General features: G+C 34.1%; 1 protein-coding gene across 1 annotated transcript; it reads right to left on the bottom strand.

The window, feature by feature from the left end:
- LOC114266773 (conserved oligomeric Golgi complex component-related / COG complex component-like protein) lies at positions 1-12,089 on the bottom strand. The gene is made up of 13 exons (XM_028207692.2): positions 11,856-12,089; positions 9,859-10,101; positions 9,604-9,756; positions 8,124-8,272; positions 7,917-7,994; positions 7,713-7,806; positions 7,513-7,587; positions 7,077-7,373; positions 5,333-5,400; positions 2,802-2,856; positions 2,463-2,601; positions 690-874; positions 1-600 (listed from the first exon to the last, which is right to left on the bottom strand). The coding sequence occupies exons 2-13, from the start codon at positions 9,988-9,990 to the stop codon at positions 304-306; spliced, it is 1,722 nt and encodes a 573-aa protein (XP_028063493.2). The 5' UTR covers positions 9,991-10,101; positions 11,856-12,089; the 3' UTR covers positions 1-303.
- Between the last annotated feature and the right edge of the window lie 1,994 nt (positions 12,090-14,083).

Raw genomic sequence — 14,083 nt, 5'->3', positions numbered from 1 at the left:
TTTTGCAACCACATTTCATTGAATTTCACTATAACGTAATATTATTACAAGCTAATTGTCACCTCAATAGAAAAAATGTGTGCCTCAACAGTCTCCAAGGTACATAAAGAATTTGCCTCTGAATCACTTGAAAAATATTAAAAAAAATTATCCCATCCCATCTGGAAAATGGACAATCGTCCTTTAATCTTATAATTATAGGCCTCTAATGAGATACAGTCATGCTTACAAGTTTGTAATTAAGAACAAGTGGACTTTGCAAAACTATAATTCTATGGCTCATACATACAGCTGCTTCACAAATCATGCATCGGCAAGCTTTTCCTCAGTTTGGGGAGTGATATTCTGTTCGTTCTCATCCACGCTGGAACTCCCCGTCTGTTCAACATCAGGCATAACCCCATTTTCTACCACGGGCATGTTTCCATTTTCTGAAGTAATTTTTTCCACCGTATGTTGGACTGGTTTCGGCAATTCCTTTGACCGAGAAGTTGCTAATAGACGCCCGATGCCATCAAATAAATTCTTGGCATCTGCAATAAGAGCAGCTCCGCCAGGGTAACATCGACCAAAGCATGTAGCACAATGTGGATAAGCAACCTGAGAAGGATGCATATGAATGCTAGGCCGTTAATTTGATGGATAATCAAAATTTACAGATATAACAGCACAAGTTAGTGGGGATTTACCTCGATGAATGCTCTACAAAGTGAAAGGAAAAGTACAGACTCGTTCTCTCTGAGCATCCTAGTTGTATTGTACCTCAGTAAAGAATCAGAAACAGCCTGCAACCCCTTGGCTAATTCTTGAGCAAGCATGTATTTCAAGCTTATTGGGGCACAGGGACGTAATTCATTCATTGCGGCAGATACACCTGCAAGCATGACAAAGATTGCGACAGACACCAGATTATTAGCACTAATCGTTGCAGAAATCAAATTTAACCACAATATTATTAGAATGAGCAACAAACAATTATCAACTAAAAAGATTGAAGAATGTAATTAGCCCTACAACAATGAGGACAGGGCGGGTATGGCCCACATTTCTAACCCTACCCTGACGAGAAAAACCTGCACCCCTACCTCACACTAGACAACTGACATGTCCCTTGCATCCGATCCCTGATCCCAATTTTACACTCCGAACACACTGCCCACACTGCATTGATCTCACTCAAATATATACTGAATCAAGATATTAAACTCCAGGAGGAAACACACTACTGTTAATTACTGAATAAAAAAACAAGAAAATATTTTTAATGGAGAGGAAGATTTCCTGAAAGAGGCAACTGCAAATGGCGTCAGAAATGGAATGATACAGACAACAGTTCGGGTTTGTCATGGACATGGTGAGAATGACACAATTAAAAAGGATGGAAAATGTTAACACAATTTCATACATAGGAGACCTATAGAACTGCTTTTGAGAAACACGAATGTATTTCATTTGACTATATTTGGAATGAGGCCACCTTCATAGCTACACTGAATCGTGTCATGAACCCGAATCAGTTTTGATGCCACACCCAAAATCCATACCCACCTTGTTTTAAACCTTCCCAAATCCATCCATTAGCGCAGTGTCAGTGACCTAAAATTTGGTGTTTAATACCATTCGCAAGCATAAGGGGGAATTGGGAAGTCTCAAAAGTTAAAACTTGGCAATGGATGTTCCTCAACAAGCAACTGACAATAGAAACTTAAAACCAAGTCCAAGGGTGCAACATCAAGGAATTAGACAAATAAGGACAAACAATTTTAGGAAGCACCTAATCCAAAAGTTATCTCACAAACTCTTTTTTTGGATAAGTAATATTATAACCAAAAAATAAGGATATACAATGAAGTTCAACACACATCTTTGCAGGGAGCACAAAAATAAACAAAACCAAATTACTCCCACCAAAGTACACAAAACTAAGCCTATAAAAGATATAAAACAACTTTCGCAACAAAGAGGACTCAAAATTTCCCTCTAGCACTTTTCAAGTTATGACGTTTCTCTTTGAATTTTCTTCTATTTTTCTCCTTAGTCGTCTCCCCATTACTGGGGTCACTTCACTTGGAGATGGACAAGTTAAAATAACTTCCAACAAAAGATCACTACTACTTGACACAACTAAGCCAGCAACTGTTGCAGTTTGGGAAGCCTTCTCACTCTATTTTGTCTTTGTACTTCATCTTCACATCCCAACAAACATGTTTGCACAATACAAATATTGCAAAAGAAATTTCAAAATCTATGCCAGGATATTATTTAACAATATATTTTGTGGCAATCTTAATTTAGTAAATTTTCATCCTGCAAATTTCTTCAACAAAGTTTTTACTTTGAAAACATTCCAACTGCATGATAGAGTTCGTAGGACAGCAAGGAAATATTATGGGAGAGGGAGAGGGAAAGGGAGATGGAGACAGCAGGTTCATTTTATATGTTTAAGATATTGTTGAACTTACCATTCACAAACACAGCAAGAGGTGGATGCTCCATTAGACTTGAAGGCGGAGTCACGTCTTCCCGGCTATTTTCACCTATACTATTGGCTGGAAAACCAACTGCTGGTAATGGGACCCACCGATGTGAATCCAAGACTAACTGGAATGAAGTAAGAAATATCAATTACCAAGCACACCACCACAAAGAGGCTGCTTGCTACAAGAAAATTTTCTGGCCTACAAGCTATTTCATTTGCTAAACTGAATTCCAAACATTTATATTTTCCTCAGTTCGGAAGAAGAAAAGAGCATAAAATTTTGTGCAACTAAATGAAAGATTTTAACCACTTGTCAGCATACCTGAAAATTCTCAACAGCTGTTTTCATGTTCTTCGAGAATAAGTTGAGAACAGCCCTGCATAATTGACCAAATCAAGATATTTACAGCAGGAATTCACCAGAAGCTATGAAGCATGGATACAAATACAGGATACAAAAAATTGTAAATAAGTATAGGATATGGATACGTTTAAGTATATGGTGATATATGTGTATATTTAAATCCTGTATGTATGTGTGTATGTATGCATCTATATAATTTTTATATATTTTTTTGGTAACAAACTATTTGTCTTTAATTATCTATCAAATATTCTCAACAGTAAAGCTTGCTGAAGGATCAAATTTTTTTTTAGGTATGTTGTTTCAGTTAGCTTGAAAACAGAAACATTTAGGACAAGTTTCAGAAATATTTCGAATACATAAGAAAAATTACTAAATAAATTGGAAGCATATAAAAATGTTTGGAAATTGAACTAAAACATATATAAAAAAGTAAATACATTTTGCTTGTGCCATGGGAATGCAGAATTGGTTACTCATCTTCTTCCTCATTGCTCTATGGCATACCAGCTTTAGGTATTGATCTTTTATGTGTTTGGCATCGTTTGGGTGCAACAAGGTAGCGTAGAGGGTGTTCTTCACAGTTGGAGCCTTGGAGAGGGGGTACGGTTGGAAAGAAGCATAAAATGGTAGCCTATTACACGGCTCACTAACTCTGCCAAGAAAGTTCCTCGCATACTATACTAATTTCTTTCATTTCTTCTAGGTCTTTGCAGTCTAGAGGGGTACTCATCCCTTTTACACCTTGTGGTCTATCATACTGACTATCTTGTTTACACATAACCTCTCTCTCTCTCTCTCTCTCTCTCTCATTCTACTTTCTAGTTTCTTATAGTTTCTAATGAATATAAGATTTTGTTGTTCTCAAATCATTTCTTTCGACAAAATAAAGGCCAATGGAAATTACTATTGTCGGATATTCCTAATAGATGTAGAAACTGCTTGTTATTTCGGTATGTTTCATAGTATTATGGTGCATTTCTATGTGGTTCAGTGGAAACATTAGAGTTTTGGTACTCCACAACCAAGGTTCTGAAAAGCGGTTGCGGTTGCCGTAACGGTGGCGGTAGCGCGGTTGCGGTTATGGGGTGTAAAGGCCGTAGCGTAACGGTTGCGGTATCCGGAACCGTGAATTTTTGTATTTTTCACACAATTTGAAAAAAACTTACCGATATGCACATTTTTTTTCCATGATCATATTTATTGAGTTTTAAGATAAATATTGATCAATTTTTATAAATTTTTAAGTTTGATCCAATATATTTCATATTTTTAAATCACTATAAACTAAGTTTTTTACATTTTATTTTAATAATTAATGGCTTTATATTATACAAAAAATCAATCACTAACTATTATATATAAGATAAACAATAACAAAAGTAAAATAATAAATAAAAGCCTAAATATATATAAATATATATTAATCAAGCCAAATAGATAATGACCACACTTATTATTATTATTATTATTATTATTATTATTTTCAAATAATATATAAATAGACACACACAAACAAAATAGTTGAGTGATAGCAGCTGAATAGAATAGCGTAGGTCTTACAATTTCAACAAATCAATAACATGTTCTTCATCTTCCCTATTCTCTTTCTCTATCTCTTGTTCTTCCATCTTCCCTCTTCTCTCTCTATCTCTCTTCCCCCATTTTCAACGTCATTTTTTTTTTTTTTTGTGTTTTTTTGTGTTTTTTCGAAAGAAGCAATTCGGAACCGTTACGTAACGGTGCGTAACAGGCCGTTACGGCCGTTACGACCGCTATAGCAGCCGTTACGGCTGATACACCTGTGAATCTCAATCACACTGCAAAAGTGCCCATAACGGGTGGCGGTAACTACCACAACTGTTACGTAACAGCGTTACATAACAGTTGCGGCCGCTTTTTAAAACCTTGTCCACAACTGCCTTGTTACGGTTTCCCAAAAAAACGAAATGAAACATTTTGATGGAAAAAAAATGAAATTTTGCTCCTTTAACTGTTAGTGTCCCTAGTGGCGCAAGTTTGAGTAATGGAAACAGCATCTCCAAAACTGGGGTAAGGTTGTTCTCCCCAGACCCCACTTTAGCAGGAACCTAATGCACTAGGTTGCCCTTTTTTTATTCGCATAAAAAATATTAAACCTATGTTTTGTGGACATGAAGTTGGACCAAATTTGACAAATTTTAATTGCACTATTTCCCAATTTTTATATTTTAAGGAGTATGCAAAGTATTGGAAATTATTATGCTTTTATGCTACACAAGAAATGCCACCTCTTAAATTCAAGATAGGTGGTATCCAGAATGTATCCAATACTTCTTTTTTAAAAGAAAATTCTAATTGTGGATGCATTTGGGAAGTATCAGATAAATATCTGTGACTATCTAAGAAGTATCAGTATCTAATATGGACACATCTCCATCGTAAAAGTTTCCATGCTTCATAGACCATAAGATTAAAAACATCTTAAAGATAAATTAAATATGTATTACTCTTCAAAAAGTGAGGGAAGCAAGCCCCGGAAATCCAATCCAACCCAACCAAGCCCCATGGAACAATACTGTCAAGCAAACAAGAGAGAATGTTATCAGTAGATTCAGCATGCAATGCAATGAGTAATACTCCTACAACGATAGACAGGATAAAATAAAGAAAGCAAAAAGAAGCTACAGCCAGACAAGGTCCAACTTTGAGTAGCAGAGTCCTCAGCTTTTGGGCAAACACACTTCGGCAGTCTGAGGCATATCTATAAAAAGACAGAATAGCTATCCAACCGCAATAACATTGATTATAGCCAACCAATCATGTCAATTTGTGTTTATTTAGTCATCAGCATCAAAATTGTTTCCACTTCCTTCCCCAAACTAGCTTCCAAGTAAATATATTCCTATTAGCATCACTTCACTTCTCAAAAGAAAAAGGGCAAACCATCATAAATCTGCCATTAGCATCACTTCTCACTTTTTCTCTTTAGACTAAGGAAAGGAAATATATTATATGTAAATAAATTACAAATGTTGTATTAAAACAACATTTAAAATTTAAACGGGCCACTGGTTAAATTATTAAAACTCTGGTTGTTAATGCTAAAGTTGTGAGTACCTGAGGGTAACCACTAGGCGCAAATAATGCCAAGGTTTGTACCCAAACTACCCCTCCCAAAAACCCCATTAATGGGGACCAAACTGGGTGTACTTCTTTATAGTTTAATTTATGCATATCCATCCATCTTAAAATGACACCAATATCATGTTTTCCTCGTATATACATTCCAATAAATCCCCACAATTATTTGTCCATCAGCCATTACTTCATTCACTTTTTTGAAAAGGTGCAATCAGAAATTGTGCTTGTAAAACATGAAACATATTAAATCAAATTGCTAACTCTTGCACTAACATGTAAGCTTGTGAAGTGTGTCCACGGATGTCTTTTCAAATGAAAAGGAACTCTTGATCTGGGGGTGTTTTTTTTTTTAATGAACCTTTTCGATTATTTGTCAAAACATTTTACTCTTTAGGGGCTTCTAGACTAGAAGCTCCTAAACAAATTGTTTTTTTTTTTCTAAAATCAAATTTGTAGAAAGTCCTCTAGGCCCCGTTTGTTTAGGGTTATGGGGAGGGGATTGGGTTTGATAGTGAGGAGGGGATTGAGAATGGAGTGTTTGTTTTGAGAGATAGGGAAGGGACTAGTAATCCCTTGGTATTAGTAAGGAGGAGGAAGGGGGATTGGTAAGGAAGAGGTAGAGATGGTATTAGAAAAATAGTGAGGGGATTAGAAATTTTTTTATTTTTTATATATTGGGAATTTTTTTTTAAATATAATGTTTATTTTTTTATATTTTTTTATTTGTTTTATTATTTTATATAAAAATAATTTAACAATTCCTCACTATTAATCCCCTCACTATCAATCCCCTCACTATTAATCCCCTCACTATCAATCCCCTCCATTCTATCTCTCAAAACAAACGGGGCCTAAAGACAAAAAACATAAAAGAAAACAAAACAAAATTTTCTTGGCTTTTAGTGGACCTTTTCAAATGATCCTTTTTTAAAAAAATAAAATAAAATTCAGGGGCTTTAACTAAAAAGTTAAAAATGACAATGACATAATTGAGGGGAAAATACTAAAAGACAAGCAACGTATATTTTATGAACTTGCATAAAAAAAATAAAAAAATGCTGAAGACATGGAATTATAAAACAACATAGTAGTAAATCCTTAATTTCTTACCATGCATTGATCCAGGATATTCGACAAGGACCCGCCTTCAGTTATTTTGGGGAGCATGACCTTGAGTGTCTTAAGGTGAGAGGTAATTTGGTGCATAGCCCAGCTAAAGAGAAGCCCACCATCATAGTTTTCCTCACTTCCTGACGTATCATCAGCAAATATGGCTCGGTATTGGTTAACAACATCAAAAAGATGCATTCTATGACAGTTCACCATCCCTTTTAAGTAATCATAAGCATTTCTTTGGTCTAAGTCATCAAGAATTCCAGTAAGCCATGCCTCTCGGCATCTTAAAAACTGTACCACAAAAAGAATCCAGGTCAGAAACAGGTAACATTTGAAACAGATAAACATGTCAACCAGAAACAAAAAGCACAAGGAAGATTAAAATGCACATAAACCAAATACTGATTTAGACAGCTTTCATAAACTTCACCTGTAGGCGCATTTCATATTCGCTAAACACTCCTATTCGACGTAAATATCCAATAATGCGGAGACATTCTGGCAACTGCAATACATAAGGGTTTATGCAAAATAAATAAATGAAACTTCAGAAATCATAGTTCTAGAAGAATCGTGTCAAACCAGGTGCACATCATCAGCATATTATTTCATAAGATTTGGCCTAAGTACCTGAATGTTTGATTGCAGTTTTTGGAGAAGCTGAGAAAGAAGAGATTGGGTGGTCTGCTTAACTTCCGCAGCAAGTGCTTGAATAACAGGCAACCTTGAAGGCAAACAAGATAGGAAGGGGGAGCAAAATGGAAAAAAAAAAAATAGAAAATCTCAGTAAGCTGCCTTTAGCCTAAACAGCAAAATAAGATGAGTAAAACTAACTTTGGATGCATTGTTGAAAGTTTGCAAACAAAGGCTTCTAAATCCAAAGCTTCATCGTAATTTCCATTTCTCACACATCTGCAGGGAGATGACAGTCAAGTGTTCTTTCTATATTAAGAAACACATCCAAAATACAAAATATATACAGCATGGACTTCCAAAGTAAATATACAAATAAACAGATGGTAATGACAACAAAGTACATACGTGTCCATAAGCTGAGGAATTTCAAGCAAGTCAAGCAAAGTACTATGATTGGCTAGTAATGTTTGGTTCATCTTCCTCTTCTCCAAAATCTGCTCTGCAGAGTCAATGAACTCAGTGCAGCCAGTTGTTAGCTTTGGAATTTCAGCTATCTGAAACAAAAGAAAGCTAACTATCAATATACATGCATTCATTAAATCCTTAATGCTCACTTACATGGTATAAAACATGACCTATATTTATTATTTTCTATTTAGAAGCTGATACCAAAAAAAAAAAAAAACTAAGAAGATCCATAAATCAGTTCGTTCACATCACTGCTGAAATTCATGCAAATAGTAAACAACTCAGAAGCATATGAAAGTTGGAAATTGTAAGGCACTATATGGCAATAGATTAATTTGAGGATGGGTGGAATGTGCCAATAGAAGTAATTGGTGAGGTTAGTCTCTAGAAGCCAATTTGGAAGGCTTGTTGGGTTGCCTTCCAATATCTAACAACTCTGATCTAGAATCAATATCGGTTCCTCTTTCAAGGTTCTGACAGCCGTCAATAGTTCTCAGAGGATAAAAAATAAAATCACAAGAAGCAAAAATAACTAGTTTCATCCAAGGATGAAAATTTACTGCCTCAAGAGATAATCACCAACATAGCATATCTATATTCACCATCTCCTCAGATTACATTAACAGATCCTTTTGCTGTGTGTGTGTTTTTATTTATTTACTCCCACCATCCCAATTTGTCGGCCCCTTTTGGGGATTCCAACTTTTTAAGGGGGCATGCAATCATTGCACTTAAATTTAAATTTAATATTTTTTTTTCCACTAATTACCCTCTTTTCAAAATTTTAATATATTTATAATTACTCAAAAGCAGTAGTTTTGGAAAATCAAATGTTTTTTACTTTAACTTTTCAAATGGGACTATCATTTTGGGACATCCCAAAATGGAATAGTGGACCAACAAAATGGGACGGAGGGAGTATTTATTTATTATGGGGGGTGGGGTTGATGTGGTGGAGACTGAAATGTCAATGGATTAAAAGAAATGGAAACAGATGTATTGGACCGTAGTGTATTAGGCCAGCAGAAAACACTAGTTTTATCCTTCACATATTCTCACACTAATTGGTTATTAAACTTTATTGTCACAATGCACACTCATGTGTATACAAACAATAAGCCAAGCAAAAAGTGGTATGGAAAGCAAAGCAACTGCATTGCTGAATTAGGTATTAGTCAGCCAATGCATACTAATGCAGTTCATAAAATCAAAACAACCTATATTGTTTAACAACAATAAGCCTTGTAAAAAAACTGGTATCGGAAGCAACACAATCAAATTGCTGAAATGGGTATTAAGCAGATTTCTAAATTCTTACATTTTAAGCCTTTCTTGAACTCCACTAAAAAGACAATTATGCTGCATTCGAAATTAAACCAAAGAAACGGCCCAATTTTACCAAGATGTGTAAAATTACCAGGGATTCGAGATGGTTGTCGATAGAAGAAACCTCCTCTCGAATCTCAAGCAATGCATCTGCCGCTGAAATGAATGCACGGTAGTTTCCAACTGCCACTTCTTGCATTTGCCGCCGAATTCTCTCTGCATCAACCCGTAGAAGCTCTGGCTCCTGTAAATATTTATTACAAAAACAAACAGATAAGTGTATTACATATATATATATGTGTGTGTGTGTGTGTACAGATGTATGTGTAAGAAGAGATGCAAAGACCTTATGCAGACGATCGAGAGTGAACGAGAGCAGTTCAGAAACATAAGGTTGTTGGGAGACGGAAGCAAGTGGGATGAAACCAGCAACAGTTTCCGTCTCATCTGTGGGAACTTCTGAATCCATGATTGCCATCTGAATGCTGAAATGAACCTTCTGGACCTATGCACAGAGAAAGATACAGATCCGCACACAGGGCCGGCCCTGAGTTCTTTGGGGGACTAGGCAAACTCCTAGAATGACTCCCTATATACATGATCACACCAAAAAAAAATTGTGGATGAAATGATAAATACCTACAATTTTTTTTATTTGCTATTAGCCTATTACCCACACAAAGTTTGCTTCCATACATAATTACCAACATTATATACTAAACTTACTGAAAACATATTAAGACATATAGAAATCATTAAAAAAAACTTAAAATATAAAAACAGTCCCGCTGCATCCCCCAAATTAGGGTCCCCGAAAGTCCCCAACTGAAGTGTCTTTTGAGAATGTCAAAAAGCACATTCATATTTTTTTTCGATACATCAGAAAGAAAAAACAGGGAAGGTGGGCTACTCCCTCACCCTTCCAACACCTAGCATATCTGCAACCAAGTGGCTGCGAATCTCAGCCAGAGGCTTGTTAACTACTAGTAAATCTTAATGTTATTCTGCCCCTGGCTTCGCCAACGCATCAGCACAAGTATTTCCTTCCCGCATGACATGATTAACTTCACACTCGCATCCTCTCAGAATGATTCTTGCATCCTCCACTAGTCCCCGGAATGGGAAGTTGTCGCCTGGGCCTTCCTTTAGCAATTGGGCTACTTGCTCCACATCCGTTTCGACGATAACTTTGGTGAATCCCCTCTAAGTGCATAAAACACACAAGGGAAAAAAAACAAACAAACAAAAACAAAACAAGCAAACAAACAAACAAAGAAGCAGGACATTCATATTTCACTTGCAACAGAGAAAACCAAACCCATCGCTCTCCAGCTCTTTCCCCGTGACGACTCTCTCTCTCTCGGATCCCTGATTTTTCTTTTTTTTAGGAAAACAGATCTGTCTCTGTCTCTCTCCCCGATCTTTTTTTTTTTTTAGGCAATCCGATCTGTCTCTGTCTCTCTCTCTCTCCGGTCTCTGAATTTTTTTTTTTATGCAATCAGATCTCTAGCAAGGGAAAAGCAACAGAGAAAACCAAACCCATCTCCAGCAGTTTTAGATAAAAGAACTAGTTAAAAAGTACAATTTTTTTTTTTATAAAAAAAATAGCTATTTCTTCATATAGTTCTCCCGCAATGCTTTCCATTTTGTCCTCAATCCTTGTAAATATATTTGTTCTTCTACTCTCTTCCACAATACCATATCCAATGATGTCATTGATTTCTAAACACACAACCTTCATATGAACATTATGAACAAACCCATCAAGAAATGAATTTTAGTAGAAAATAATTATTTCTATATACAGGTCCCCAATTGTTTGCCTCAACTTCACCAAATCTAAAAGTGAAAACTCAAAATATCTCAAGACCTTTCAATACCTCACTTCAAACCCAAAATAGACAATCCAAAATGTGCAAGAAATAAAGAACTCTTCAAATCTCAGCTCTACTAAACCAAACTTGGAAGCAAGAGTTAAGAAAATGATTTTAGTGAAATTATGAATCAACCCCACAGCCCATAGCCCTCTAACAAACAGAATAGAAACCCAAACCCTAAACCCAATTCAAGCCCTAAACCCAATTTGTACAGAATTACAAATATGTAACAAGTCAGAAAATTAATGAAAAATCAAGCTTATTTGAAATTGATGCGTAAATTTTGAAATATTCAATTGAGTATTATGTAAGAAACTGAATTCAACCACATAAATACACAAATATAACATATGCATATACATACATTGAATTAGATCCATTTGTAAATTGAAGAGATGATTCATAAAATCTCATGGATTGCAAATTAGTTTGTCGTCGCGGAGAGAGACAGAGAGAGAGCACTCACCGGAGACCGAAGATCGCCGTGAGATCGCCGTCGTTCACTAATCAGTTGAGGTTTTGCACAATCAACAGAATGGTGTTGAGGGAATGGGGTTGTGGATCCCAGAATCGGAAGTGCAACTGGGGAGACATGGACTGTAAGTGTTTTTTTTTTGCAATTCGGTCCCAATGCATTTTATAAAATTTCAATTTGGCCCCCATATTTATTCTTCCCTTTTTTTTTTCTTTTTTTCTTTTTTTTTTCCCTTGGGTTGGTCTGTGATGCGACTATTTTAGTTCACTTCTTATTTTTTTGCAAAAAGACTATAAAAAAATAGAGCGTAACGTAATTAGGTATTTTGATTTTTTAATTATTTTAACCAAAAATTAGGTCAAGTTTAGCAACATCAAAATAATTCATCTTTTTATCTTTTTTCTATCACATCACCCCTCTACTTTTCTACACATCTTTTCGTAAAAAGACAAAAAGTGTACTTATTTAGGTTATCCCAAACAACCCCTTAGTGTCCCAAACATCTATCTAATGCACTTCAAAAGTAAAGGGTAAATTACAAAGTGTCATGCTTCTCTCATGTTAACATCTCAACGTGAGAGAACTTGAAGGGTCCATAGAGCTCCTTACATGTCTTGTTTTAATACTCTAAATTTTTCACTTTTTAAGAATCATTGAGTAAAATATTAATGCAAAAAGTAAAAATGATTAGACATCGGTAACTATATGTTTGAATCAAATTTATATTACAAAAAATAGATGATTATTCTTGAAATTACATTTGTCGTCCATTTATTTAAATTACATTTGTCAATATAGCTACTGATATCTAATCATTTTAATTTTTTACATGAATATTTTACTCAGCAAATCCAAAAAAGTGAACAATTTAGATCGCCTAAATTGATTTCAAAATGGGTCTACCAAGCCCATATACTCTCTCAAGTTGAGATAACAATTTTAGATAAACCAAGCCCAATTACAAATACACTCCCTTAAATTTGTTTAAAATATAAATTGTTTCTTATAATTTAAAAATTGCAGTTCGTTCTTTCAAATTTATAATGACATAAAAAACAATCCATTTTATTAATAAATCGTTAAATCAATTAACAGTTTTTAATGATGTCAAAAATATATTTTAATTAATAATTTTGATGATTTTACTATTGTATATGAGAGTAGCTATAAATAAATAAATAAATCTTTCAATTTTTTTTAAATAAAAAATTATAACTATGGGATATTTGTAATATTTAGAACTATATTCGACAATTCATATTTTAAATAAATTTCAATGTATGTGTTTGTAATTTATCCAAAAGTAAAATATTTATAAAAAAAAATAAAGAAAAAAAATCATAAAAGACAAAATAAATAAATAAATGAATACATTTTTTGTATTTTTTTGTTTTAGTTAACTTTTTTTTTTTTCACAAACATTTTACTTTATAATGATTGTAATTTAGGTGAATTAAAAAAATCTAATTTTGACTAAAATATTTTTAAAAAAAATCACTACAACTCAAAAAACAAAACAAATAAAGGAAAGTTGATGAATAGTGAGATCAAAAATCAATTTCATAAAGCCACATAAAGTTTTTTTTAACTTTTTTTGCAAAAATAAATAAATAAATAGTTTAAAGTGTTAATTATTAAAATTAATAGTGAAATGACATAAGTATAATAATTAAGTGCAAATTTAAATTTATCGGCAAAAAATTAATAATGTCATTAACCATTTTAAGTGAAATAATTTTAATATTTTGGCTCATTTGATAATGATTTTATAATTTATATTTTTGTTTCATTCAATCAATTTTTTCGTTTGTCATTTTGTATAAATAGAAAACAAGAAAGTGACAATAAAAATGGATTGTTGACAGTGTGAACTAGTAACCAAAAAGTGATTTTTATAAGAGATTATTGCGGTCAGTAAAAAGTGATCGACAATAATCAGATGAATTGTTATCCACTAAAAAGTGGTTGGAGAAAGTTACCACTAATAATAACCAAATAAAGTTACCAATGATGACGGCTAGAGGTGGAAGCGACCATGCTGATCGGTGGTGATAAGAGATGAGTGGTAGTTAAAAGGTAAAGGGTTGCGTGGATTAAATTGGTTTGGGCTAAATTTAGAACTAGTCTAATTATGATTGGTTCTAAATCTTTGAAACCAAGACTAAACCAATTATGTACTAGAATAAATCAATACAATCAATTGTAACTTGGGTAGGCTT

This window comes from Camellia sinensis, chromosome 12 (assembly GCF_055761805.1).
Source record: "Camellia sinensis isolate YWXY chromosome 12, ASM5576180v1, whole genome shotgun sequence".
Lineage (NCBI taxonomy): Eukaryota > Viridiplantae > Streptophyta > Magnoliopsida > Ericales > Theaceae > Camellia > Camellia sinensis.
This window is presented reverse-complemented; position numbering and strand designations above follow the sequence as displayed.